This window comes from Triticum aestivum, chromosome 4B (assembly GCF_018294505.1).
Source record: "Triticum aestivum cultivar Chinese Spring chromosome 4B, IWGSC CS RefSeq v2.1, whole genome shotgun sequence".
In the NCBI taxonomy this organism is placed as follows: Eukaryota; Viridiplantae; Streptophyta; class Magnoliopsida; order Poales; family Poaceae; genus Triticum; species Triticum aestivum.
The window spans coordinates 621,930,931-621,958,647 of NC_057804.1; the positions used below are offsets into that span (position 1 = coordinate 621,930,931).

The 27,717-nt window shown below is 46.0% G+C and overlaps 2 protein-coding genes across 3 annotated transcripts; one reads left to right on the forward strand and one right to left on the reverse strand.

Moving 5' to 3' along the window:
• Positions 1-12,831: 12,831 nt before the first annotated feature.
• LOC123090292 (uncharacterized) lies at positions 12,832-16,597 on the reverse strand. Its single transcript, XM_044511664.1, has 3 exons — positions 16,540-16,597; positions 15,754-15,837; positions 12,832-13,460 (listed from the first exon to the last, which is right to left on the reverse strand). Exons 1-3 carry the CDS (start codon positions 16,595-16,597, stop codon positions 12,931-12,933), a joined length of 672 nt encoding a protein of 223 aa, XP_044367599.1. The 3' UTR covers positions 12,832-12,930.
• Positions 16,598-17,346: 749 nt separating this feature from the next.
• On the forward strand, positions 17,347-19,437 carry LOC123089445 (uncharacterized). Of its 2 annotated transcripts, none has more exons than XM_044511124.1 (4): positions 17,347-17,696; positions 17,785-17,912; positions 18,137-18,251; positions 18,930-19,437. In XM_044511124.1, the coding sequence occupies exons 1-4, from the start codon at positions 17,620-17,622 to the stop codon at positions 18,988-18,990; spliced, it is 381 nt and encodes a 126-aa protein (XP_044367059.1). In that variant the 5' UTR covers positions 17,347-17,619; the 3' UTR covers positions 18,991-19,437. The 2 variants fall into 2 exon arrangements, with proteins under 2 accessions (XP_044367059.1, XP_044367060.1); XM_044511125.1 differs by having other exon boundaries at positions 17,353-17,696; positions 18,137-18,219.
• Positions 19,438-27,717: the final 8,280 nt, after the last annotated feature.

Genomic DNA, 27,717 nt, shown 5'->3' on the forward strand with positions numbered 1-27,717 from the left:
GTGTTCATCCGGTGTGCCCTGAGAACGAGATATGTGCAGCTCCTATCGGGATTTGTCGGCACATCGGGCGGCTTGCTGGTCTTGTTTTACCATTGTCGAAATGTCTTGCGAACCGGGATTCCGAGACTGATCGGGTCTTCCCGGGAGAAGGTATATCCTTCGTTGACCGTGAGAGCTTGTGATGGGCTAAGTTGGGACACCCCTGCAGGGTATATTATCTTTCGAAAGCCGTGCCCGCGGTTATGAGGCAGATGGGAATTTGTTAATGTCCGGTTGTAGATAACTTGACACTTGACTTCATTAAAATGCATCAACCGTGTGTGTAGCCGTGATGGTCTCTTCTCGGCGGAGTCCGGGAAGTGAACACGGTTTGAGTTATGCTTGACGTAAGTAGTTTCAGGATCACTTCTTGATCGCTTCTAGCTTCTTGACCGTTGCGTTGCTTCTCTTCTCTCTCTCACTTGCGTATATTAGCCACCATATATGCTTAGTGCTTGCTGCAGCTCCACCATATTACCCCTTTTCCTACCTATGAGCTTAAATAGTCTTGATCTCGCGGGTGTGAGATTGCTGAGTCCTCGTGACTCACAGATTCTACCAAAACAGATGCAGGTGCCGAGGATAGCGGCGCAGATGGCGCAACCGAGCTCAAGTGGGAGTTTGAGAGGCCCTTGGTCGTTACTATGTTTCGTTTCCAGATGATTAGTAGAGGAGCGCAGTCGGGACGATCGGGGATCTAGCATTTGGGGTTGTTTTCTTTTCATTTGGATTTGACCGTAGCCGGTCTATGAGTGTATTTTGAATGATGTATGATCTTAATTATGTATTGTGTGAAGTGGCGATTGTAAGCCAACTCTCTTTATCCCATTCTTGTTCATTACATGGGATTGTGTGAAGATGACCCTTCTTGCGACAAAACCACCATGCGGTTATGCCTCTAAGTCGTGCTTCGACACGTGGGAGATATAGCCGCATCGTGGGTGTTACAAGTTGGTAATCAGAGCCATCCCCGACTTAGGAGCCCCCTGCTTGATTGTTTGCTGGCGATGTTGAGTCTAGAACAAAAATGTTTTGAGTCTTAGGATTATATATATCGGAGAGTAGGATTCTTTTTACTCCTCAGTCCCTTCGTCGCTCTGGTGAGGTCTCCTGACGTAGATGTTTTGACTTTCCTCTCCTCAAATTTCACTAAAAAAATTTAGGATCACGCGGGTATCTTGGAATCGTTCCGATGGTTTTGTGACGAGAACATTGTTCTTGGTGCCTCCTGTCTATTATGTGGCTTTGACCCGGGGAGTTGAGCTCCGAGGTGTTGTCGTCACAATTTTATCGTTGCAGTTCTGGAATACCTGAGTTTTGCCGACATCGAAAATCTCTTTTATGCAGTTGTTGGTGAGATAACCTCGACGCCACCCAGTACTGGGGCGGGAGTTCGGGAGTATTGCCATAACTCGTATAACGGATGCTTTTCGAAGGTTGAGGTACACGATTTCCGAAGGTTTCTTGGTTATGTGTTGACGGATGGATACAGCTGGATGTAGGGATTGTTAGTTTGGGTGAGATATATTGCTTCCCCTGTATCCCCAACACCTGATTGCATAACCAGAAAGTTTCGGGAGTTTATAGGTGGGATTCAAGTAGCTCTAGCATTTCTTCCCGCAGATATTTGGTTTGTGATTGGGTAATCCTTACCACTTATTTGTTCCAGTTGTACCTTGTTTATTTCATTCATCAATCTCTTATCAAGTGGCTTCTCACCTTAATGGATGTGTGATGTTTGCTTTGGGAATTCATTCGTTCATCCTTGTTCGAATGTTTATTGTGAAGACTATATGTTGCAATTTCTATCCGTTGATTCAACTTGTCTATCTGTCTATCAAGATGCTAACGGATGTCACCCTCTTCAGGATGGCTCCGCCAACGCGTCAGAATCCGGAACGCAATGATGGGAGTCAGGCGAACCCTCCACCTCCACCTCCGCCTCCGGAGGCATGGCAAGCTTTGATGGCAGCCACAAACGCCAATGCCCAGATGATGATTCAGCTCATGCAAGAGCGCAACCAAGGCCAAGGCAACCAAGGGAATCAAGGTCAAGGGCAGTTCAATCATCAGCCTCAATTTCCTACCCTCAACCAATTCCTTGCAAATCAGCCGAAGTCTTTCAGCTACTGTGTCGAGGCCACAGACGCCGATGATTGGCTCGTGGATATCAACAAGCATTTTGAATGCAGCAATGTCAGGCCTGAGGACTATGTCAAGTTCGCTTCTTTTCAGCTCAAGGATCAAGCAGCTGATTGGTTCCAGCAATACAAGGATTCCAGAGGAGGTCGAGTGATTACTTGGACTGACTTCTGTCGGGACTTTAAAGCTCACCACATTCCTACCAGTGTTGTTGAGAGCAAGCGTGAGGAGTTCCGCAATCTCAAGCAAGGCAACATGTCAGTGTACGAATACAACAAGCAGTTTCAGAAACTTGCTCGCTTCGCTAAGCAAGATGTTCCTGATGAGAAGAGTATGATCTATCAATTCAGAGGTGGCCTTAGAGAGGATCTGCAGTTAGCTCTCGTTCTTGTTGAGCCTACTCAGTTTGATCAATTCTACAATATGGCACTCAAGCAAGAAGGTGCTCAGCTCAAGTGTGAGGCTTCTAAGAAGAGAATCAGGGATGCAGTGCAGTCTTCTTCTTCCTCACAAGTGGCAGCTAAGCAGCAGAAGTTCTACCTTCCTCCTCCTCCGTTTCATCAGCCTTACCAGCAGAAGAACTCAGGTGGTCGTGGATCTTCCCACCCAGCCAACCCAGGCTATCAGAACAAGTCTCAGCCTCAAGCTCCAAGGTCAAATGCTCCTTATCACCGTCCGCTCTCAGAAGTGACTTGCAACAAGTGCCAGTAGAAAGGTCACTATGCGAACAAATGCTTCAATCAAAGGCGCCTTCCTCCTCCTCCTCCTATGAGATCTTCAAGCAATGCTGTGGTCAAGCATAATCCAAAGTCTGCAAAGGTGAACATGATGAATGCAGCTCAGGCAGAGGATTCTTCAGATGTGATCATGGGTAACCTTCCAGTTAACTCTATTCCTGCAAAAGTCTTATTTGATACTGGTGCGTCGCTTTCTTTCATTTCAAGACCTTTTGTTGCCAAGCATGAGTTTGTGACGGAAAAGATTCCTATCCCGTTGAAGATTGTGTCCCCGGGTAAGCAGATGACTTCTAATAATTGCGTCCCGGATGTTTCTATCAAGATGGGCGACTATAGATTTTTGTCTTCTCCAGTTGTTCTTGGCGACTCTGATATTGATCTAATTCTCAGGGTGGACTGGCTTTCTAAGCACAAGGCTCAACTTAATTGTGCTGCCAGGCAGATTCAGTTGACACACCCTTCAGAGGATGTTATCATCTATGCCGCTCGTGATGAAACCATTCGGTTGTTTTCTCTCAATGAGAAGGGCGAGTTGGATGCTATTTCTCAAATTCCAGTCGTTTGTGAGTACCAAGATGTCTTTCCAGAAGAGCTTCCGAGTATGCCCCCTCATCGGCCAGTCGAGTTCGTTATTGATCTTGAGCCTGGAACTGAACCCGTTTGCAAGCGTCCTTACAAGCTTGGACCCAAGGAGCTGAAGGAATTGAAGAAACAGCTCGATGAACAAGAGCATCTGGGTTTGATCAGACCGAGTTCATCTCCATGGGGTTGTGGAGTTCTTTTTGTCCAGAAGAAGGATGGCACGGACCGACTTTGCGTCGATTACCGTCCATTGAACAAGAAGACAATCAAGAACAAATATCCACTTCCCAACATCAATGAGCTTTTCGAGCAACTCAAAGGTGCTAAAGTATTCTCCAAGCTTGACCTTCGTATGGGTTATCATCAGATTCGCATTCGTGAACAAGATATTCCCAAGACAGCATTCAGAACAAGCTATGGTTCTTATGAATATACTGTCATGTCTTTCGGCCTTGTCAATGCTCCTCCAACGTTCTCTCGCATGATGAACTTTATCTTCAACCCCTACACCAATGAATTCGTTCTGGTGTATCTCGATGATATCTTGGTCTTCTCCAAGAATAAGCAGGATCATGCCAAACATTTGCGATTGGTGCTCGACAAGCTCAGAGAGCATCAATTCTATGCGAAGTTTTCCAAATGTGAGTTCTGGCTTGATGAAGTTCTTTATCTTGGTCATATCATCTCCGCCAAGGGCATTGCTGTTAATCCCGCGAAGGTGTCTGCAGTTGTGAATTGGGAACCTCCTCAGAATGTCAAGCAGCTCCGCAGTTTTCTTGGTCTTGCAAGCTATTGCCGAAGATTCGTTGAGAACTTCTCTAAGATTGCAAAGCCTCTTTCCAACCTCCTCCAGAAGCATGTCAAGTATGTCTGGACGCCTGAGTGTGACGTTGCTTTCAACACCCTCAAAGAGAAGCTAGTCACAGCTCCTGTCTTGACTCCTCCTGATGAATCCAAGCCATTCGAAGTGTTCTGTGATGCTTCTCTTCAAGGTCTCGGTGCTGTGTTGATGCAAGAGAAAAAAGTTGTGGCCTATACCTCTCGTCAGTTGAAGCCCAACGAAAAGAACTACCCCACTCACGATCTTGAGTTGGCGGCAGTTGTCCATGCATTGATAACATGGAGACATCTCTTATTGGGAAGGCAAGTGGACATTTTCACCGATCACAAGAGCCTCAAGTATATCTTCACTCAACCCAACCTCAACCTCAGGCAAACTCGATGGGTCGAAATGATTCAAGAGTACAATCCGAGTATTGAATATACTCCTGGCAAGGCGAATGTGATTGCAGATGCTCTGAGCAGAAAGGCTTATTGCAACAGTCTAATTCTCAAGCCATTTCAACCGGATCTTTGTGAAGCTTTCCGCAAGCTGAATCTTCAAGTTGTTCCTCAAGGCTTTCTTGCCAACCTCATAGTCTCTCCTACTTTGGAAGATCAAATTCGTGAGGCACAACTCCTGGATACCATGGTGAAGAAGGTGAAACGTGGTATTGACAAGGGCATTCCCAAATACAAGTGCTATCGCTTGGATGACAAAGATACTCTTTTCTTCGAGGATCGAATTGTGGTTCCTAAAGGTGATCTGAGAAAAGTCATCATGAACGAGGCACACAATTCCCTCCTATCCATTCATCCTGGAAGTACAAAGATGTACCATGACCTCAAGCAGTCATATTGGTGGACTCGAATGAAGCGAGAGATTGCTCAATTCGTGAATGAATGTGATGTCTGCAGAAGGGTGAAAGCAGAACACCAAAGACCAGCTGGTCTCCTCCAACCTCTTGCTATTCCAGAATGGAAGTTTGACCATATCGAGATGGACTTCGTGACTGGTTTTCCTAAGTCCAAGCGTGGAAATGATGCTATCTTCGTTGTCATTGACAAGCTTACTAAAGTGGCTCATTTCCTTCCTATCAAAGAATCTATCACAGCAGCTCAGCTGGCAGAGCTATACACCTCCAGAATTGTCTCCTTGCACGGTATTCCACAATTGATATCTTCAGATCGTGGAAGCATCTTCACTTCTAAGTTCTGGGACTCCTTTCAGAAGGCCATGGGCACCAACATTCGTTTCAGCACAGCTTTCCATCCTCAAACAAGTGGCCAAGTCGAGCGAGTCAATCAAATCCTTGAAGATATGCTCAGGGCTTGTGTCATCTCTTTCGGTATGAAGTGGGAAGATTGTCTTCCATATGCCGAGTTCTCCTACAACAACAGCTTCCAAGCGAGTTCGGGCAAGGCCCCATTCGAAATTCTCTATGGCAGAAAGTGTCGTACTCCTCTCAATTGGTCCGAGACAGGTGAACGCCAACTTCTTGGCAACGACTTGATCACAGAAGCCGAAGAAATGTGCAAAGTCATTCGTGAGAATCTCAAAGCCGCGCAATCGCGCCAAATGAGTTACTATGATAGCAAGCACCGTGACTTGGCTTTTGAAATCGGAGACCATGTCTACCTCCGCGTCTCTCCAATGAAAGGCACTCGTCGCTTCGGTATCAAAGGGAAGCTTGCCCCTAGATACGTGGGTCCTTTCAAGATCATTGGCAAAAGAGGCGACCTCGCCTATCAACTTGAGCTTCCGTCCAACTTTGCGATCATGCACGATGTGTTTCACGTGTCACAGCTTCGCGAGTGCTTCAAGACTCCTGAGCGCACTATCAGCTTCGAAGAAATCGACCTCCAAGAAGATCTCTCTTATCATGAGCACCCCGTTGCTATTCTTGAAGAAACCGAGCGCAAGACTCGCAACAAGTCAATCAAATTCCTGAAAGTGAAGTGGTCACACCATTCCGACCGAGAAGCCACCTGGGAGCGCGAGGATCACCTCCGTTCCGAATATCCGGAGTTCTTTCAGTCCTAGATCTCGGGACGAGATCCTCTTGTAGTGGTGGAGTGTTGTAACACCCCGGATGTAACTTTCCATCTTTGTAACTCCAACTCTTGCCATTTTCGGCTATGTGTTATGATATTCCCTCCGTGGTTGGGTTTTGTCTTTTGTTTTGCATTTTATTCATGTCATGCATCTCATATCATGTCATCATGTGCATCTCATTTGCATACGTGTTCGTCTCATGCATCCGAGCATTTTCCCCGTTGTCCGTTTCGCACTCCGACACTCCCACATGCACCGGCGCACCCCTCTTGTCTCTTTTCGTGTGCGGGTGTTAAACGTTCTCGGAATGGACCGAGCCTTGCCAAGTGGCCCTGGTATAGCACCGGTAGACCGCCTGTCAAGTTTCGTGCCATTTGGAGGTCGTTTGATACTCCAACGGTTAACCGCATAACCGCAAAGGCCTCTTTTGAGTTGCAGCCCAACACCCCTCCAAAACAGCCCAATAACCCATCTAAGTCACTTCCATGCTCTCCGTCGTCGGATCACGATCGTGTGGGCGAAAACCGCACTCCATTTGGAGCCTCGTAGCTCCCTCTACCTATAAAAACACCTCCCCCCGAAACTCCGGATCAAACCCTAGCTACCACTCCCCTCGCGCCGCCGGACACGTCCGTACGGAGCCGGACGCGTCCGCCCGCCGCCGCCCGACGAACCGCAGCCCGCCACATGGCATGCCGCCGCGCCCGCCGCGCCGGCCCGCTCGGCCCGCTCCTGGCCCCCGCGGGCCCAGCCGCCGCCGCCTCCCCGCGCCCGAGCGCGCGCTCCTCTGCCGCCTCGGGCGCCCGCCACCGCCGGACCGGAGCTCGCCGCCCGCGCCACCGGAGCTCGCCGCCCGCGTCCCCGGTCGCCGCCTCCGCCCGTCGCCCCGGCGCCCGGATCCGACCGCGCCGCCGCCTCTTCCCCAAGCTCCTCTCCGGCCCCTCACGACCAGCATCTCCGGCGAGGCTCCGGCGCCGCCTCGATCCGCGCGCTGAGCCGGATCCAGATTTGAGAAACTAGGGTTGACTTCTTTCTCCTCCGAAATCCACTAAGTCATTTTTCTGTCAGTAATTTGTTGCATGTTCATCGCACCATAATTATGCACCCGTGGCTCCATTTTGGACGTGTAGCATACCGAATTGTTCGCCTCGACGAGTACATCATTTCATCTCAGTGAATCATTTTCATTTGAGCGCATCTTGATGCCCGAAATGCTGTTGGAAGAGGGCTATGTGATGTTAGTTTTAGATTCTTATCAGAACATGCACTTTTGTCATTTTTGCCATGATTGATGTGTGCATCTTATGTACTTGAGCCCTACATGTGTTTTGACTATGCCATGCCATATTTACAGAGGTGCTTACCATGTATTTTTGTGATCAATGTGGTGACTAGCACAAGCATGCAAACTAGGCTTTGCGATGTTGCTGATTTTAATCCTTGTTCTGCTGTTATTGTGATGCCATGTAAACTTGATGCTACAGAGAGATCAATGCATATTTTCAGATACTTCAGTAAGGGTGTTTTGAACATATGGTTATGGTATATCCATCCATGCCCCTGGTTGAAATTATGGAGTAGTCTATCATGTCTTTTTCGTGCTCTACTTTTGCAACAAAATGTTTCCTGGCAGATTGTTTACATGTTATTCAATTTTGCCAAGGTTGTTGTAGTTGATCCGTGTATGCTATGATGTTGTTCTTGCCATGTATAGCTTCTATGGCATGTATTCTTGATGTATGTATGCTTAGTTTATCATGAAATATTCTGTAGTGAGTGCATCGAGCTTGCGAAGATGCCTTCATAATTCTGCCAATGCCATGCTCTGTTTGCTGAATCTGTTAACGAAACTTGCTATGTTTACATGGGTGCCATCATATCTTCTGGTCCTTTTTGGCTCATGGTCACTAAGGGACTTTTGATCTATGCTTTGAGTAGAATCATGCCATGTCTTGTTTTGCTATTATAAGTTCCTGTAGCATGTTGATAACTTGCTCTGAACATTGCTTCGTGATGCTGTTTATGCCATGTCCAACCTGATATTTTTTGCACTTTCGCCATGCTTGTTTGAACCTGTTGTGGTGTGATTTAGCCGTAGCTCAGTGTTCCTCTTTTGTTAAGCATCTCCTGTAGATCACTGCCATATGCTTTGTTTGTATGTTGGGGTGCTGTAGCATAGTTTCTTGTTGCATGCTAAGTAGCATCGTGCTGTTAATCGCAGATTTGTGCCATTCTTGTTTTGCTTGCCATTTGCAAACCGTGCATCCGTTCCCGGTGATCTTTATATCGATTTCAACCGAAATCATCTCATCTTTCCAGCGGCATACTTGGTTTGCCAAGTTGATGCCTTGCTCATCCTTTTTCCTCCCGGAGCACGCATACGCATTGCATATCACATCTCGCATATCATGACATGTATTGCATCATGTTGCTTGTGCATTGCACCGTGATTTATTGTGGTTCCTTTGCTTGTGTTCTTGCTTTGGGTAGAGCCGGGAGATGAGTACGTGCACGAGGAACCTGTTGAGTACGCTAACGAGGATCAAGCCTTCGACAACTCTGAGAACCTTGCAGGCAAGATGACCATACCTTCGATATCACTTCTATCTTTGCTTTGCTAGTTGCTCGCTCTATCGCTATGTTAGCTCTACCTGCCACTGTTTATCATGCCTCCCTATTGCCATGTCAAACCTCTAACCATCCTGTCCTAGCAAACCGTTGTTTGGCTATGTCACCGCTTTTGCTCAGCCCCTCTTATAGCGTTGCTAGTTGCAGGTGAAGATGAAGTTTGTTCCTGGTCGGAACATGGATATTTTGGGATATCACAATATCTCCTGTTTAATTAATGCACCTTATATACTTGGTAAAGGGTGGAAGGCTCGGCCTTATGCCTGGTGACTTGTTCCACTCTTGCCGCCCTAGTTTCCGTCATACCGGTGTTATGTTCCTTGATTTTGCGTTCCTTACACGGTTGGGTGATTTATGGGACCCCCTTGATAGTTCGCTTTGAATAAAACTCCTCCAGCAAGGCCCAACCTTGGTTTTACCATTTGCCACCTAAGCCTTTTTTCCTTGGGTTTTCGCGAGCCCGAGGGTCATCTTTATTTTAACACCCCCCCGGGCCAGTGCTCCTTCGAGTGTTGGTCCGAACTAGATCCACTTGCAGCGCCACCTCGGGGAAACTTGAGGGCTGGTGCTAGTTGTACGTAGTGTTCATCCGGTGTGCCCTGAGAACGAGATATGTGCAGCTCCTATCGGGATTTGTCGGCACATCGGACGGTCTTGCTGGTCTTGTTTTACCATTGTCGAAATGTCTTGCGAACCGGGATTCCGAGGCTGATCGGGTCTTCCCGGGAGAAGGTATATCCTTCGTTGACCGTGAGAGCTTGTGATGGGCTAAGTTGGGACACCCCTGCAGGGTATATTATCTTTCGAAAGCCGTGCCCGCGGTTATGAGGCAGATGGGAATTTGTTAATGTCCGGTTGTAGATAACTTGACACTTGACTTCATTAAAATGCATCAACAGCGTGTGTAGCCGTGATGGTCTCTTCTCGGCGGAGTCCGGGAAGTGAACACGGTTTGAGTTATGCTTGACGTAAGTAGTTTCAGGATCACTTCTTGATCGCTTCTAGCTTCTCGACCGATGCGTTGCTTCTCTTCTCGCTCTCACTTTCGTATGTTAGCCACCATATATGCTTAGTGCTTGCTGCAGCTCCACCATATTACCCCTTTTCCTACCTATGAGCTTAAATAGTCTTGATCTCGCGGGTGTGAGATTGCTGAGTCCTCACGACTCACAGATTCTACCAAAACAGATGCAGGTGCCGAGGATACCGGCGCAGATGGCGCAACCGAGCTCAAGTGGGAGTTTGATGAGGACCTTGGCCGTTACTATGTTTCGTTTCCAGATGATCAGTAGCGGAGCCCAGTCGGGACGATCGGGGATCTAGCATTTGTGGTTGTCTTCTTTTCATTTGGATTTGACCGTAGTCGGTCTATGAGTGTATTTTGAATGATGTATGATGTTAATTATGTATTGTGTGAAGTGGCGATTGTAAGTCAACTCTCTTTATCCCATTCTTGTTCATTACATGGGATTGTGTGAAGATGACCCTTCTTGCGACAAAACCACCATGCGGTTATGCCTCTAAGTCGTGCTTCGACACGTAGGAGATATAGCCGCATCGTGGGTGTTATAGAGCTGTAATACTTTTATGACTTTACGCTACTCCATGGATTTTTAATACGATGGATGCATGCATCATTATGATGCAGAGGCCGGGGGTACGCCCCCATTTCCAAAAAATGGGATGCACCCATGTGGGAGTTGAATGCGCTCCCGCTGTCATGCATAAGCACCAGAATTGTCGAATGTAAGTCAATTTTAAACCCTGAATTCGTACGGGTTGGGCGAAATGAACCTCCAAGTCGAAATCCCTATGGATTGCACCCTGAACTATGCAATCCCGGTCTAAATCAAACCTTTTCTGATCGTTTAGATGGGCAGGATTGGGACATTTCGCAGAGGGCGCACACCAGCTCTCTGTTGGGCCGGTCTGCTTTAGTTTTTTTCGGTTAAGAAACAAAAATTCGCAAAGGGCACTACACCCTGCCCCCTGCTGGGCCGGCCCGCATAATTTTTTCGTTAAAAAAATAAGTGCCTGGTCTGGCTCGAAAACAAAAAAAAAGTTCACAATTTTGAAAAAAAAAGGTTGATGGATTTAGAAAAAGTTCAAGAATTTTGAAAATAAGTTCACGGATTTTCAAAAGAAAATTCCACGGATTTGGTAAGAATTCATAGATTTTGAAAAAGAAACTGTAAAATTGAAAAAGAGTTTGTGGGTCTTTTTCTTTATTATTTCTTTTCTATCTTTTCTTTTTTTCCTTTTTCATGTATATATACAAAGTTCACTGCGTATATTAAGGAAATCTTCACGGTAATTTCCAAAAATCTCACTCATTTATAAAAATGTTCATCTTGTATTAGAAATTTGTTCAGTGTATATCGCACAATTGTTGAATATTAATTCGGAAATTGTTCAGCATATATTACAAAATGTTCATCTATTCATATTTTATTCTATAATGCTATCACATATTTGCCGCGAGTTTGAATTATCTTCCACGCACCTTTTTCATTTTTTTCTTGAATTCGTGAAGTTGCATATTTTCAAAAAATAAGCATACAAATAAGAACAACGTGAACCAGATTTTGAAAAGAATATAAAGTTGTTCATGAACCAGATTATAAAATTGTCCAGAATGTTTTTGTTCCATATTTTCGACAACTTTCTCAAGAAATGTTTGCGGTTTTAAAAATTGGTTCATTTAAAAAATTCCACACAAATTTTGAAAAATGTTTGTGTGTTCTAATTTTGTTTCGGAGTTCAAAACATATCCCTATATTTCATAAAATTCTAAAAATGTCCATGTTTTCAATAAAAATCTGGAGTTTGAAAAATGTTTCGGTTTCAAACTTTTTTTGTGAATTTAAAAAAAATCACGTTTTGATTCTTTCTTCGGGAGTTTATAAAATGTGCATGTTCCAAAAGTTTTCTTGAATTTTCCAAATTTAGTTTCATAATTTGTTCACAACTTTAAAAGGTGATCGCTTTTCATAAACACTAAAAAGTAGCGGTCGAAGTTTTAAAAATATTCGAATCTGCTGTTGATTCTTATTGCTTTGTGTTGCTGTATTAACAGATTTGGTCGCTAGGTCAACTGGTTGTACCAGTGCATTTGTTGTTGTACATCCTGGGTTTGAAACTTGTCAAGTGCTTATTTTTTTAGCGTTTTCCGCCTATGCATGCGAGAGAAAAATAGAGACACATTTTTTTCGCTCCAAAACGTGTCAAGTGCGTATTTTTTTAGCGTTTTCTGCGTATGCGTGCGAGAGAAAAATAAAGACACATTTTTCTTAGCAAATAAAAAAACAAATGGGCTGGCCCAGTGCGGAGGACGGGTGCACAAGCCGTGGTCAACATGCCGCTCCTTGGCCCACCAGCTAGACAAATCCCAGTTGAATTTTGCCAGGGTTTGATTTAGACCGGGAATCCTCAAAAAAATATAAAAAATTAGACCGGGATTGCAAAGTTCAAGATGCAATCGATCGGGATTTCGACTTGGGGTTCATTTCGCCCGACCTCTACGAGTTCAAGGTTTAAAATGGACTTTTTCCAACATACAACAACCAGGATCAATGCATGCTCGGCAAAATCGGTACGACTATTCTGCACCAATTTTTTTCCTAAATAAAGCTAGTTATGCTAGCGGGACCAGATAGAACTTTGCACTAATTGATAAATAATTCTCTAAAAAAGAAAATTCTGTACTAACTTTGCTACCATATCGAGTCTATGGAGCTAACAGGTTTTTTGCAGAATTGCTAACTGGTAGTATAGGAGGGAATTTAATGGCATATGTGTCATCTCCTGTACTACTAAGTTTCCCTGATTTACAACCCGGGTCCCTCTCTCCGTAAAGTTTTAAACTAAACAACAACACATAATATAGTCTTGAACCTAACACAACATGCATCGGGCAACATGAGCTCTCTAGACGGTCACGGCGAAGGCGTCATCGTACTTCTTGCACTTGGTGACCACCTCCACGTCGTCGTCATTGTAGACGATCACCGTCAGGGTGTCGGGAGTCAGCAACTTCAAGGTCACCATGTACCCAATCCTGACCCGGTGAGTGGTGACGAAGGGGGCCCAACCCTGATCAAGAGTGACCATGTCATCGATAACATGGACCATGACCCTCCATGCGCACCCGGTGTACGTATTTTTCCTGGAGTATGTAGTGACGGCGGGGAAGTGCTTCACGAAGTCTAGAGGTAAAGGCGGGCTCTCCAGCTTCGGAGCAAGGATCACCTTGAAGAAGAGGGTTGGCCATGCCTCTTCGTGGTAGTGCTCGTAGTTCCTCCGCTTGCCGCGGGGGGCTCCTACACCACCACGTCGTTCCCCAATGGCGGCATGACCTCCTTTCCCTTGTCCAATGGCGGCACGACCTCCTTGCCCTTGTCCAATGGCGGCACGACCTCCTTGCCCTTGTCCAATGGTGGCAGAACTTCCGTGTCGATCTGCATTATAAACAAACATGAAGCTTAAAGATCAACATTCATTCCTATCAGCCTAACGCTCCTATATTTACCCACCCTACTTACCCACCACCGCACTCTAACCCTCTCTGTCTCTCTTGTTCCACCTCTCTGTTTCACCACCTATCGGCCTAACACCATGAACCCCATCCCCAGGAGCATTCGATGGAGGACCTTCTTCCTCGAGTGCTCACTCGGTGACTAGATGAAGTTTGAGAACACCATGGAAGTGTGCTCGAACTTAAATAGTATCAAAGACATGCACAAGGAGGCAAACATTGTGGTAAAGAAGGCTACGGCAGAGGAGCTGGTGACATTGATTCCCTACCCAGCGAAGGACGCTATATCAGTTGATATCCTGCGTTGGGCCATGCATCAGGCAGACTCCGGCGATGCTGAATAGAGAGCAAGATGTTGGGCAGAGTACATGCTCCTCAAGACCAGTATGTCGCATCGTTCTTGAAAGTGCTAGTTATCGACTAGAGGGGGTGAATAGGCCACTTTTATGTAAGTCTTCAAAACACGAGGTCTTTGAAGACAAACTGTTAATATGAACCTATATGATATGCAGCGGCAGATGAACTACACTAGACAAGCAATAGTCAAGAGAGCAATATAGTGAAAGCACAAAGACTAATAGTAGCTAGGCAATATGGATCGGAATGGAAGACAGTATGAAGCCAAAGAGATAATAGTCTTCACACAGTGAAGTCAAACAGATCAGGCAAGAAAGCAATGACTTCACGAAGATAAACTGAAATGTAAGGAAGGTAGGGGATAGAACCAGTAGCTTGGTGAAGACAGGGATTTGGTAGACCAGTTCTAGTTGATGTGACAACTGTTCATCTGGTTAGGGAGGTTGAGATTGAACTCAGAAGACTGTTTCTTCACCTTATTCCCCTTGAGCTAAGGACACCCAGTCCTCGCTCAATCACTCTGGTAAGTCTTCAAGGTAAACTTCCAAACCTTCATAGACTCCATTCACTGACGATCCACAATGACTCTTGGATCCTCAAAACGTGACGCCTAACCGGCTGGAGGATGCACAGTCCTTAAGTGTAACAAGTCTTTAGGTCACGCTGACAGAAAGACTTCAGTGATGCCTAACACTCTTTTGGCTCTGGGTGTTTTGGTCTTCGTCCTCGCAAGGATCTCTCTCTCTCTCTCAAAGGCTTCGGAGGTGGGTTGCTCTCAAACGACAAAAGTCATGCACTAACTTTGAGTAGACACCAATTTATGGTGTAGGGGGTGGGCTATGTATAGCCAGGAGGCAACCCGACATGATGTATCCGGAATGACCCTGGGTAACTAAGGAACCGACACGTGTCCAATGGTCGGATTTCAAACACACGCAGCATCTTGGCTTGGGCTACAAACAAAGCTGACTCATCCAACTCCGGATAAGATTTGCTCTCATTCTCTTCGCTCAAAGACATAGGATTTTGGTTGAGCATCACTTCAGTCATCTGACTTTGTTCACTTGGACCCCACTTAAAAGTACAATGGTTCCTATGATCAATAAAGAAGAAGAGGAAACTACGAAAGAAATTATGTCTTCGCACTCCATAGTCTTCACGTGAATGTCTTTACAGGTTATTATCTTCAAGGTGAATGCCATCACGAACCACCATTGTCTTCAATGTCTTCATACATTTTTAGGGGTCATCTCTGGTAGGTAAACCGAATCAATGAGGGACTAATACATGTCTTATCCTGCAATTCTCACAAAGACATTAGTCCCTCAACCATGTTTGTCGTCTATACTCCAAAACCAAGTAGGGGTGGCACTAGATGCACTCACAGTTCTGGACTAGGACGTTGGTGGTGTTGGAGGAAGACCACGATACGGTGCAGATGGTGGTCAGGGCGCCAGCTGCAAGGGACCGTGCAAGACCAATTGTTCGTGACGAAGATGATTTGGATGAGATTGCAGATGGTGTGGTGGAGGCAGTGGTGGAAGACAAGAAGAAGGCTACCCTCCCCCCCCCCCCCCCCCCCCCCGCGCGCCGCTGCTTGAAGCGCCTCCAAGGTCACCACGACTAGGATAGGCATTACTAAACTAGTTTCACCCAAATCCCCACCCCCTTGTAATAAAAAAAGGACTGTATTAACCCTAGAATCAATCGGTACAAAACCAATGGATTTTAGGTTTCGTCAGCCATGTTTCCCCTAAACCAATCCCCAACCCTCAGTGCATTCAAATGCCCTCCCTAACACTCCAATCCTGTCTGCAAATCAAATCCACCACGAATCGAAAGACAGAGTAAGGGCTTACCGCCATAGCCGATGCGCTGGTCAATTCGGTGCTCGCCGCCACCTAGGATCGCCTTGCAGTCAGTAGCTCCGATGCTCGCCGCTACTGGTGTGAGTGGGGAAGATGGGAGAGAGAGCAGTGAGGGTAATTTATGCCGCGGCTTCGAGAAACAATGTGACGCCTCGAGGGTGCCTCCACACGTGCAACCGCCCACGCCCACGTGCCTTGGGTTGCACCGCTTTGGCCTGGCTCTGGAAAATGGCCAATTCGGCCGTTCCTATGGATGCACGCCCATAGGTGCTGTAAGTTTCGTGCGGGCCAACTTTTTGATGCGACCTGAGCAACCAGGCCAAAAACATCTCACGCGGGACTGGCTGGGCCTAATGCAGGCTACCAAACGCATGCTAGGTAACTGTGGTACTTTGTATGTATGGACTGTAGCGCAGCCAGGTGTAGTACATCATTTTTTTTGTTTTTAAGGATGAATACGACACCGATTTCATCACCCTGCTGCGTGTAAGTAGATACTCCCTTTGTAAACTAATATAATAGCGTTTAGATCAGTACTTTAGTATTCTAAACGATCTTATATTAATTTACGGAGGGAGTACATACGTATATACAGGACCCATGCACTCTTGTGTTTTCCTTCCTGCTATACACCGTATGTGCTGTGTATAAACATTAATTGAGTGTCCATAGAGGTCTTTCTTGCCATGCTCACGTCCTATAGAGCTTTGTCCATGAGGCTTGGAGTCTAAGTTGCAGGCCCCGAACCTAGGACGGTTTCTGGAAGCCAAAGCCAACCGTATTGGAGAAGAAGCCACTTATTGTTAGTGTTGTTTGCCGCGATGATTTGAACCATCTGGACGATGTATAATGTGATGTGGATTGGGCGGTTCTTTTGCGGCGTTCCACTGATCCGTGTTTAAATTTTAGGCATTTTTGTAGCATTGACACCCGCTCTCTAGACATCGAGACAGGGCTAGGCCAGGTGGCGTGATTGATTCGTTGTGTGTGGCAGGACGCTAACTTGCCTCGCGGCCTAGCTAGTGCTCCGACGGCTCTGTGGAGCCTTGTATCACTTTTTTGGCATGTTTTTTTGTTCTCTCAGCAGACTAATTTTTTCTACATTTAAAGTTGTTGTTTGGACGTGGTGGTTTGCTATGCATAAAGCGGGACAAAAATAAATTTTATAGTGTGTCCAGTGAGTCGTGTTCGTGAAACATGCAACCATGCATGTGGGGGAGCCCCACGTCAGCGATGCATATACACTACCAGAGTTATTGTGCGTACGTACAATTAATACAATCAGTGCATGCACAGTAGCCAAATATGATATTTTGGGCTTGGTTTGGTACTGCTAAAAAAACACATAAACGACCCATCATAGTTTAGGTATCTGTGAACCACACCAAAAGAGAATGGATTTTCAGGACCCGGGGTGTCCAGACACCCTCTTATCAAGACCGCACGTCCAGTCTTCAGCGTCTAGAGATATGTACCACGAACTGTAGCGAGGATTTGTTTAGCAGGCAGAGCGGTTGTTAAGCGCGGGAGGATGGGTCTATGAAACAGGCCTAGTCTGGCACTATGCCTCGTAGGCTGATTCCACCCAGCGATGCAAGTAAACGATATGACGAGTTGACATGTCGGCCTGCTGTAAGCAGCAGAAAAGACGTGTCGCCTTGAAGCCTCCACTCCACCCCACCCCCCCTCCATGTCGTACACATCTCTATTCCCCAATCCTCCCACGCCTGCAACAAACCCTCCTCCGCCCACGCACCCCAGCATAGATGCTAATGGAGTTCATTGATCTTGGTGGGGATAAGATGCTATCAGGCTTCGCCGATCCTCCACTGACGTGAATCGCAGACGCAAGCTGTAATGGATCCGGGAGATGCTCGTGGCATCGACATTCTGACATCAATCGCCGCCGATCTGCATTTGGAACCAAGATCCAGGTTAGTGTCAGTGTACTCCGTTGGAACTATTGTTATCTTCCCTGACCTCGTCTAATGTATTGTACCTACTCAACCCCCTTTCTTCCAGATCCGTAGTTGTCGATGGTACCTCATCCGATCCGATCTGCGGTGAAGGGCAAGCAGCCGATGAACCTAAATTTGTCCAAGTCGAATCGAATCTTGTGCAAACCAGACTCCTGAAGGTTGGAAATGCAGGTATCTATCGTTGGAGATGTCTTTATTTGATACTTGTTGCCGATCTCGTTAATTTAGGTGCCTCGTGCTGGATAGTTTTAGACAGTTATAGTCATAAGTATGGTACAGATGGTGGTCAGTACTGGTCCAATTTTATTATGTGTGATTTCATTAATCTTTCACGTATATGTGTTGTACGGCACTGCTCTAATTAGTATTGGTGTTGTTTCTGTATTTTCTACCAGGAAGCTATCCCGGGATGGGCTTAAGGCAAGGGCAACAACAAGCAAGACGAGCTCTATTCAAACATGTCTGTAGAACTCTGAAGGCAAGCACGCCCCCTGACACTTTGCTCCTGTGGTAGGCATGCCATTTGATTCTTGCCAAGAAGCATATGAGATGTATAACCTGTTTGCTTGGGAGAATGGTTTCGGTATTAGACATGGAAAATCTAGATGTGGAGAAGGACGGTACCAGCTGATGCACGGAATTGTGTGTTAGTGTCCGCTTAGTTCCACGGCTTCCTGATTGAAGTTACAGTAGATATATGCTTTTTGTGTCGGCCCATTTGCTTCATTGTGTCATTTACGTTGTGATTTTTGAATGGAGGACATGGCGCAGATTGTTAAGCTTCTCTTTTGAATGTGCATTTTGATTGCACAAAGTCTAGGGATATTGGCTTAGACAAATGACCATTGCCTTACCGTAATTACAGGTCCACCCCCATTGCAGTCTCTTGCAATAACAGTAGTCCAAAAAATTGACTAGTATACAAAAAGAATGGTTTGTGTCCTATATTCACACGCTCTTCAGCTAAATAGTAACTTCCTACATTATTACGGTCTCTCTTTCAATTCATGTAGGCTAACGATGTTGGGTCAAGTCTAGAGTTATTGGATTTTAGAAAAGTGGCAGTTCTTTACCATAGTTACAGTCTCGCAAAAAGAGAGCCTGAAAAAAAAGGATAGTATACAGAAAACATCTTTATACGCTGCTCCAGCTTGTTGTTCCTGCTTAATATGACTATTTGTTATGCAGTACATTGGAGAAGGTCTCACTGAAGAAACATCTCTATACACTACATGAGATCTTGCCATAAGTTTTCACACTGAAAGGGAAATGCTTTTGTTATCTCTATCTTGGTAATGTGTATACTAGGACTTAGAAGTGTGTAGAAGCAGGGGAATAACAGGTTCTTGTGCCGGATTGGCAGTTTGTACAGGAAACAAAACTACACAAGCTCTTGCCTCGACCAGTATAAGGAACGGGCAGGGGCAGGGGCAGGTCAGTCACGTGGAGGAGTTTTCGGAGCAGGTTCAAGGGGAATTACTAGCCTCTTACTTTTGCCTGTGATAGTGCATGTAAAACCTGGGAATACCAACTTATCATGTAATGTACTTGCTACATTTCAGTGTGTCGCAATCTTTTAGTTTCCCGAAGTGCTCTGCAAAAATAGAACAGGATGTGAACCTAGTTATTGATTTCATGATAGTTTCAAATTGTAAATGTTGAAAATTAATAGTACTTTTTTTCTTTGAACTGAGAATGAAAGTGGGAGAGACTCCCACTGTCTTTGAACTAATGTTAAAAGATACATAGTTAGAGCATCTCCAGCCAAGGGCCCCCAGGCGACTTTTCGGCCGCCGGCGCCAAAAAATCGGCCCAGCCACGCCCCCAAGGGCCCAGTTTTCGCCGGCTCGGGTCGAAATTGGCGCCGTGGACCCAACCCGAACCCGGCGCGCTGGGGGCGCTCGGGGGCGCCGGGCAAATCGTTTTTGGCGCGAAAGAGCCGCGGGCCCTCCTTGCCAGCGACTCGCCTCTCTTCTCGCTGCTTCGTCGTCTTCATCGCCTCGTTTTCTGCGGTGAATCAATAACAAAGCTGCCGCGCCGGTCAGCCTCCATTGATGCCTCACGGGCGGCGCAGTGAAGACAGGACGACGCGCGTCCCCTCGCCCGCCACGCGTAACGCGGCGGCCACGCGTACTACCCGGCGCCTCCGCCTATATAAGCCGACCCCAACGTGCCGGAGACATGCACAGAGCCTCCACCGCCGACGCGCCATTTCTCCCCCTTCCTCCCCTCCTCTCGCCGTCTCCAGTTCAAAGCATGGCCGAGCGCTTCCCAGGCGACGGCGCGGCGGCGAACGGCTTCGACCGCCGCCATCTTCACGAGGAAGAAACTCGGCTCCTTTTCGAGGCCGAGTACCCGGTCCCGCCGGACATGCGGGTGCCCGGGGCATGGAGAATCAGCGCCGGCGGTGTCCCGGTGCCACCACCACCCACCGGGGGCGGCGCGACGTGCGGAGATCGCGCGTATCCGCGCCTCCCTGCCGCGGGCGGCGAGGGAAGGACTGCGGTACGTCCCCGACAGCCCGCTCTGGGAGCCCTACTTTCGCCGCCGCCACGCCGAACAGCTCGAGGTCATGAACGGCGTCGTGCCCTCCGGCAGGCTCAACTCCGAGGGGCGGTGCCGATGGTGGGGCATGCCCGGCCGCACACTGGAGGCCGTCCTCGAGTACATCGAGGGCGGCAACACGCCGAGGCTCGAGTACCCCGCTCCCCTGTCCTTCTCTCGCTGACGTGGGAGCTCGTGGACGCCGAGGCGCATGGAGCAGCCCGGGGCGTCCTCCTCCTTGTTCGGCCGCTCGTCCGGCTCTCCCTGCCTCCGCCCCGTCAAGCCGGAACCCCAGGACACGCCTATCAGCGGGCGCACCCGCAGCTCTGGCGTCCGCATCGGCGACTCCACTCCCTCTCTGGCCGCTTCGTCCTCGTCGCGCCCAAGCGGGAGCCCGGCCGCCCCACGGAGTACGAGGAGATAGCCCGGCGCGGCTTCTCCGACGAGGAGGCCCTACAGTGGGCGCGGGACGACTACTTCCACGACGAGATGGTCCGGCAGCGCCGGGCCCTGGAGGAGATAGCCGCCCACAAACGTGGGCTCGACGATGAGCACGGCGTCGTGATCCTCGACAGCGACGATGACGAGGACGCCCCCGGACCGTCCAACCCACCGCGCCAACCGGGGGAGGGTTGCAGCAGGGACGGCGACCGCGGCGGAGGCGGCCACGACGATGATGACGATGACGACGGCGGCGACTGCACGCGGTTCTACAACCTCCTCGGCATGTAGAAGTGCATGGGCGGCGGGCGGCGAGGAACGGCGAGGGAGACAACGAGGAGCAGCCTAGCAGTTTTTTTTTCTTTTTTGTAAAATATGCTTAAATTTGAACGAACTCGCCGAAGTTTGTGTTGAATTTGCGTCGTGTTTGTGTCATATTTAAAATTTTCAAAAAAACGTGGGCGCCGCGACTGGGGGGCATCACGCCCCCAGCGCGCGGTTTAGCGCCGGTGTGCCCCAGGGCGCGATTTTTAGTTCTTCCTGGGGGGCCAACGGCTGGAAATGCTCTTACAAGTGGTTTGTAAGGCTTACAATCATGTATACTTGTTGCAGATTATCGAGTTACACTAAAATCTTGTTTTCCGCTGGCAGAACTTGAACTTGGTAAGGGCATTCACACGAAACATATTGCTTAATTTGGTATGCAAAAGAGCTATACTTAGTTTCCTGAACCGGGCAAACATGGAATTCCTAGCTTGTCCAAGTTAGCCATCTCTTTTAAAGTTAGCCTTGTCATTTACATTGTGATTTTTGCTTATTGCAATCAGTTTGCAATATGGGTTAAAGATATTGGCCCTGTCAATATCTCATTTCGATTCTGGTTTGCAGGGTAAACACCGATTTACCTCGTGAGTCGTGATCAGCAATTAGACTGTCGCTGAAACGGCTTCCCCGGTGCCTCGATTTGTGTAGAGATACAACCGCATCCTCATAAAAAGAAGAGAGATTTTTTATTCGTGGTACACTGTAGCAGAAAGGCATATTGCCTATGGAGCTGTAAATAGGTGCGGCATACTAGACTCAGATGTAGTGACGTGCACGTGAACTGGTGTGTCCGACAATTACGCTGCAAACTGTCACGTGCTTCGAAGATTAATCCTGTTCCACATCCAAGCTGTTCTTGGTACAGTATAAAAAAGAAGAATATGTTATTGGTACAAGATCACATCTGTTCTTGGTACAGTAACAAAAATGTATGTTCTTGGTACAAGATCACATTTCATAATGATGGTAATGATGTTCCGCAAACAAAATTCGTTGTTATTCCAGATACATATCTGGCTCAATGGTGTTCGAGATACATATTTGTGGTGAGTTCTGAACTTGTTCCGACAACAACAATCGATGTTAGGGAAGGTACATATAAGCCTCAGATGGTATTCTGAGTACACATTTCTAGTGAGTTCTCAACTTGTTTCGGGAACAACTGTCGTTCTTGTTCCAGGTACATATAAGCCTCGGATAGTGATCGGGGTATTTATTTATGGTGAGTTCTAACCTTGTTCCGGGAACAAACAATTGTTCTTGTTCCAGATGCAAATAAGCCTTAGATGGTGTTCGAGGTACATATTTGTGGTGAATTCAGAACTTATAGTGAAAACAACATTCGTTTTTGTTCCTAAGCCTCATATTGTGTTTCAGGTTCATATTTGTGGTGAGCTTTGAACTTGTTCGAGGAGCACATAGCCGTTCTTATTCTGGCTACATGTAAGCCCCATGGTGTTCCGATTACACATTTGTGACAAGTTCTAAAACCGATTCTAGGAACAACAGTCGTTCTTGTTCCACGTGCATATAAGCTTCGGAAGGTGTTCTTGTTATACATTTGTGGTGAGTTCTGAACTTGTTCCCGGAGCACACAGTCGTACTTGTTCCAGGTACACGTAATCTCCGTATGGTGTTTCGGATACACATTTCCGTATGGAGTGCTACGTGTCGGCCGGCGGAACTTTTAGTAAGATCCGCCGCCTCGCAAGCCGTTCGATTGTCTGATGCAAGCCGCCAGTCTCTCTTCTCTAATTTTCTGCAACAATACTCTTGTTGCGAAACCTCCTCTTATATAGTTTCCTGCAACAAGAGCTTTGTTGTGAAACCTTCTCTTCTCTAATTTCCTGCAACAATAGCTTTGTTGCGAAACATCCTTTTCTCTGATTTTCTACAACAAGTCCCCTGTTGCAAAACCTCTTATTCTCTAATTTGTGCAACAAGTCCCCACTAATTTTCTGCAACAAGACCTTTGTTGCAAAATTTTGAAAAGACATCTCCCGTCGCGCCTAATTTTCTATAACAAGACTCTTGCTACAAAAATTGCAACAACATCTTCGGCCGCATCGCGCAGTCTTCGGTTGCCGCCGTTCCGCAACAACGTTGTTGTTGCCGAAACTTAGAGCGTGCATGAACATAAGGCGTTGTGATGTGGCTGTGTCTAGCGCTGGAGGTGCCAGGACGGTGGTGAGGTTGATGGCGCTCCACGTCGGCATGGCGTGATTTCAATCTTGAGACAACATGTTGTTTCTGGCTAGAGGAGCAGTCGTATTACCATGGCTGGGAGCTTGAGAAAGGATGAGCAGTCGGCGCTTGTGAGGATAAAGATGCACTGTTACTGGCTGATGTTTCCAGATAGAGAGGACGTGGGACGAAGAGAGAGCGCCAGGCAGCCATGCGATTGAATCCGATCCGACGGCATCGCATCTGGCGGATGTCCACCACGGATCAGCCGGCTGAGGGGAAGAGTTTCCCCTTATATATACCCAGTTCATCATCTGAGGGCTATATATACCTGGAATATCATTTCAGGATTATGTGTACCTGGAACAAGAACGGCCGTGTGTTCCAGGAACAAGTTTAGAACTCACCATAAATGCCTACCAGGAACACCATCCAAGTCTTATATGTACCTGAAACTAGTACGACTGTTGTTCTCGGAACAAGTTTAGAACTCACCAAAAATAAATAACTCAACCACCATCCGAGCATTATATATTCCTAGAACAAGAACGACTATTGTTGACCATAAATGTGTACCTAGAACACCATCTGGGGGTTATATATATGTACCTGGAACAAGAACGACTATGTGTTCCGGGAACATGTTGCGAACTCACCATAAATGTGTAACCAGAACACGTTCTGAAGCTTATATGTACATGAAACAAGAACGACTATTGTTCTCGGAACAAGTATATAACTCACTACAAATATGTACCCCGAACACCATCTAAGGGTTATATGTACTTGAGAACATGAACTACTGTGTGTTCTTGGATCAAATTCAGAACTCACTATAAATGCATACTGGGAACACCACCTGAGGCTTATATGTACCCGGAAGAAGTTCACAACTCACCGTAAATAAATATCCCGAACAACATCCAAGGTTTATATTTACCTGGAACAAGAATGATTGTTGTTTCCGAAACAATTTCACAACTCACCACAAATGTGTACCTGGTACACCATCCGGGGCTCATACGTACCTGAAACAAGAATGGCTGCGTGCTCTTAGAACAAGTTCAGAACTCACCACAAACGTGTAACCAGAACACCATCAGGGGTTTATATGTACATGGAACTAGAATGACTGTTGTTCTCGGAACAAGTTTAGAAGTCACCACAAATATGTACCCCAAACACCATCGAGGCTTCTATGTACCTGGAACAAGAACGATCGGTGTTCCCTGAACAAGTTCATATCTCACCACAAATTTGTACCTTGAACACCATCTAGGAATTTTTAAAAGATTTGTGAGCCAACGCGTAGCATCGCCATTACTTAATTACATGTAAAGAGAGGTAAAATCTAGTATTTACTACTTTTTCAATGAAGTGTAAATCTTCTAGTTCGACCTCATAATCGTATTATAGATTAAAATCTCTGGTTCAGCTTGTGAACTTCTTCCAGGTACATATAAGCCTCAGATGGTCTTCACGGTACACATTTACAGCGAGTTCTGAACTTGATCGAGGAACACACAGTAGTTTATGTTCCCAAGTACTTATAAGATTCAGATGGTGTTCAGAGTACATATTTGTAGTGAGTTATGTACTTGTTCCAAGAACAATAGTTGTTCTAGTTCCATGTACATATAAACTTCGGATGGTGCTCTGGTTACACATTTATGATGAGTTCATAACTTGTTCCCGGAACACATAGTCATTCTTGTTCCAGGTACTTTTAACCCCGGATGGTGTTCTAGGTACACATTTGTGGTGAACAACAGCCGTTCTTGTTCCAGGTACATATAAGATTCGGATGGTGTTCGAGGTACTTATTGTTGGTGAGTTCTGAATTTGTTCCGAGAACAACAGTCATTCTGATTTTACGTACCTATAAGACTTGGAAGGTGTTTCTGGTAGAAATTTATGGTGAGTTCTCAACTTGTTCCTGGAACACACGGTTGTTCTTGTTCCAGGTACATATAAGCATTAAATGATGTTTTAGGTATATACAGCCCTCAGATGATGTACTGGGTATATATAAGCCTCAGAAGATGTTCATAATTCATCAGAAATGTGTATCCGGAAATCCATCCGGGGATTATATGTACCTAGAACTAGCACGGCTGTTTGTTTCTAGAACAAGTTCAGAACTCACCACAAGTGTGTAACAAGAACAATATCTGAGGATTATAGGTACATGGAACAAGAACAACTATTGTTCTCGGAACAAATTCAGAACTTACCACAAATATATACCCCGAACAGCTTCCGAAGCTTATATGTAAGTGGAACAGGAACGATTATTGTTCCCAGAACAAGTTCAGAACTCGCCACAAATGTGTAATCGGAACACCATCAAGCTTATATATATGTAGCCAGAATAAGAACGACTATGTGCGCCTGGAACAAGTTCAAAACTCACCACAAATATGTACCTGGAACACAATCCGAGGCTTATATGTACCTGAAACAAAAACGAATGTTGTTCTCAGAACAAGTTCAGAACTCACCATAAATAAATACCCTGAACACCATCTAAGGCTTATATGTACCAGGAACAAGAATGACTGTTGTTCCCGGAATAAGTTCAGAACTCATCACAAATGTTTACACGGAACACCATCCGAGGCTTATATGTACCTCCCCTAACATCAACTGTTATTCTCGAATCAAGTTTAGAACTCACCACAAATATGAACCCCGAACACCATTGAGCCGGATATGTACCTGCAGTAAAAACGACTTTTGATCGCGCAACAAGTCCATAATCTAAATCGGAGTTTATAATCTACAACACGATTACACATTTTAAGTGGAAGATTGTACTTCATCCAAAAATTAGTAAATTTTAGGTTTTACCTCTCTTTCTTTACGTCTATTTTAAGTAAAGTATTGTCGTGTAATTAATGGTTGCCTCACATGTTAGTGTAGACTTGAGTTCCCACATTGGCTGGTTTATTTCTCAAGCCAATACTGGCTCATCACAAATGTGTACCTGAAACACCATTTGAGCCATGCACGTACCTCAAACAAAAACAATGGTTGTTCCCGGAACAAGTTCACAAGCTGAACCAGAGTTTTTCATCTACAATACGATTACGGGGTCTAATCGGAAGATTTACACTTCATTGAAAAAGTTGTAAATTCTTGGTTTTACCTCTCTTTACATCTAATTTAAGTAATGGCGACGCTACGCGCTTGCTCGCAGATCTTTTAAAAGCCCTGGATGGTTTTCAAGGATACACATTTGTGGTGAGTTATGAACTTGTTCCGGGAACAATGATCGTTCTTGTTCCAGATACATAGAAGCCTCGGATGGTGTTCGGGTTACATATTTGTGGTGACTTCTAAACTTATTCCGAAAACAATAGTCATTCTAGTTCCATGTACATATAAGCCTCGAATGGTGTTCTAGTTACACATTTGTGATGAGTTGTGAACTTTTTCCAGGAGCACACAATTGTTCTTGTTTCAGGTACGTATGAGCCCCGGATGGTGTTCCAGGTACACATTTGTGGGAGTTGTGAACTTGTTCCGAAAACAACAGCCATTCTTGTTCTAGGTATATATAAACCTCAGATGTTGTTTGGGGTATTTATTTGCGGTGAATTATGAACTTCTTCTAGGTACATATAAGTCTCAGATGGTGTCCCCGGTAGACATTTATGGTGAGTTCTGAATTTGATCCAGGAACAAACAGTAGTTCATGTACCCAAGTACATATAAGCCTCATATGGTGTTCGGGGTACATATTTGTAGTGAGTTATGTACATGTTCCAAGAACAATAGTGGCTCTTGTTCCATGTACATATAATCTTCGGATGGTGTTCTGGTTACACATTTATGGTGAGTTCAGAACATGTACCCGGAACACATAGTCGTTTTTTTTTCAGGTACATATAACCCCCGGATGGTGTTCTAGGTACACATTTCTGGTGAGCAACAGTCGTTCTTATTCCAGGAACATCTAAGGCTCGGATGGTGGTCAAGGTATTTATTTTTGGTGAGTTCAAATTTTAGGTACATATAAGACTTGGATGGTGTTCCTGGTACACATTTATGGTGAGTTCTAAACCTGTTCCTGGAACACACGGTCGTTTTTGTTCCAGGTACATATAAGCATGAAATGACGTTCTAGGTATATATAGCCCTTAGATGATGTACTGGGTATATATAAGTCACGGATGATGTTCATAACTCATCAGAAATGTGTGTCCGGAAGTCCATCCGGGAATTATATGTACCTGGAATAGGCATGACCATTTGTTTCTAGAACAAGTTCAGAACTCACCACAAATGTGTAACAAGAATAATATCTGAGGATTATATGTACATGGAACAAGAACAACCATTGTTCTCGGAAAAAGTTCAGAACTTATCACAAATATATACCATGAACACCTTTCGAAGCTTATATGTACGTGGAACAAGAACGACTATTGTTCCCACAACAAGTTCAGAACTCCCCACAAATGTGTAGTCGGAACACCAT

Coding starts and splice junctions, on each gene's coding strand:
- LOC123090292 (XM_044511664.1), bottom strand. CDS start 16,597: ATGGTTCAAATCATCGCGGCAAACAACACTAACAATAAGTGGCTTCTT. Junction 15,838..16,539: donor GTGGCTTCTTCTCCAATACG/GTTGGCTTTGGC, acceptor CACTCACACCAG/TAGCGGCGAGCATCGGAGCT. Junction 13,461..15,753: donor CCAGCGCATCGGCTATGGCG/GTAAGCCCTTAC, acceptor TTTATAATGCAG/ATCGACACGGAAGTTCTGCC.
- LOC123089445 (XM_044511124.1), top strand. CDS start 17,620: ATGGATCCGGGAGATGCTCGTGGCATCGACATTCTGACATCAATCGCC. Junction 17,697..17,784: donor CATTTGGAACCAAGATCCAG/GTTAGTGTCAGT, acceptor CCTTTCTTCCAG/ATCCGTAGTTGTCGATGGTA. Junction 18,252..18,929: donor CCTGACACTTTGCTCCTGTG/GTAGGCATGCCA, acceptor TTTGTTATGCAG/TACATTGGAGAAGGTCTCAC.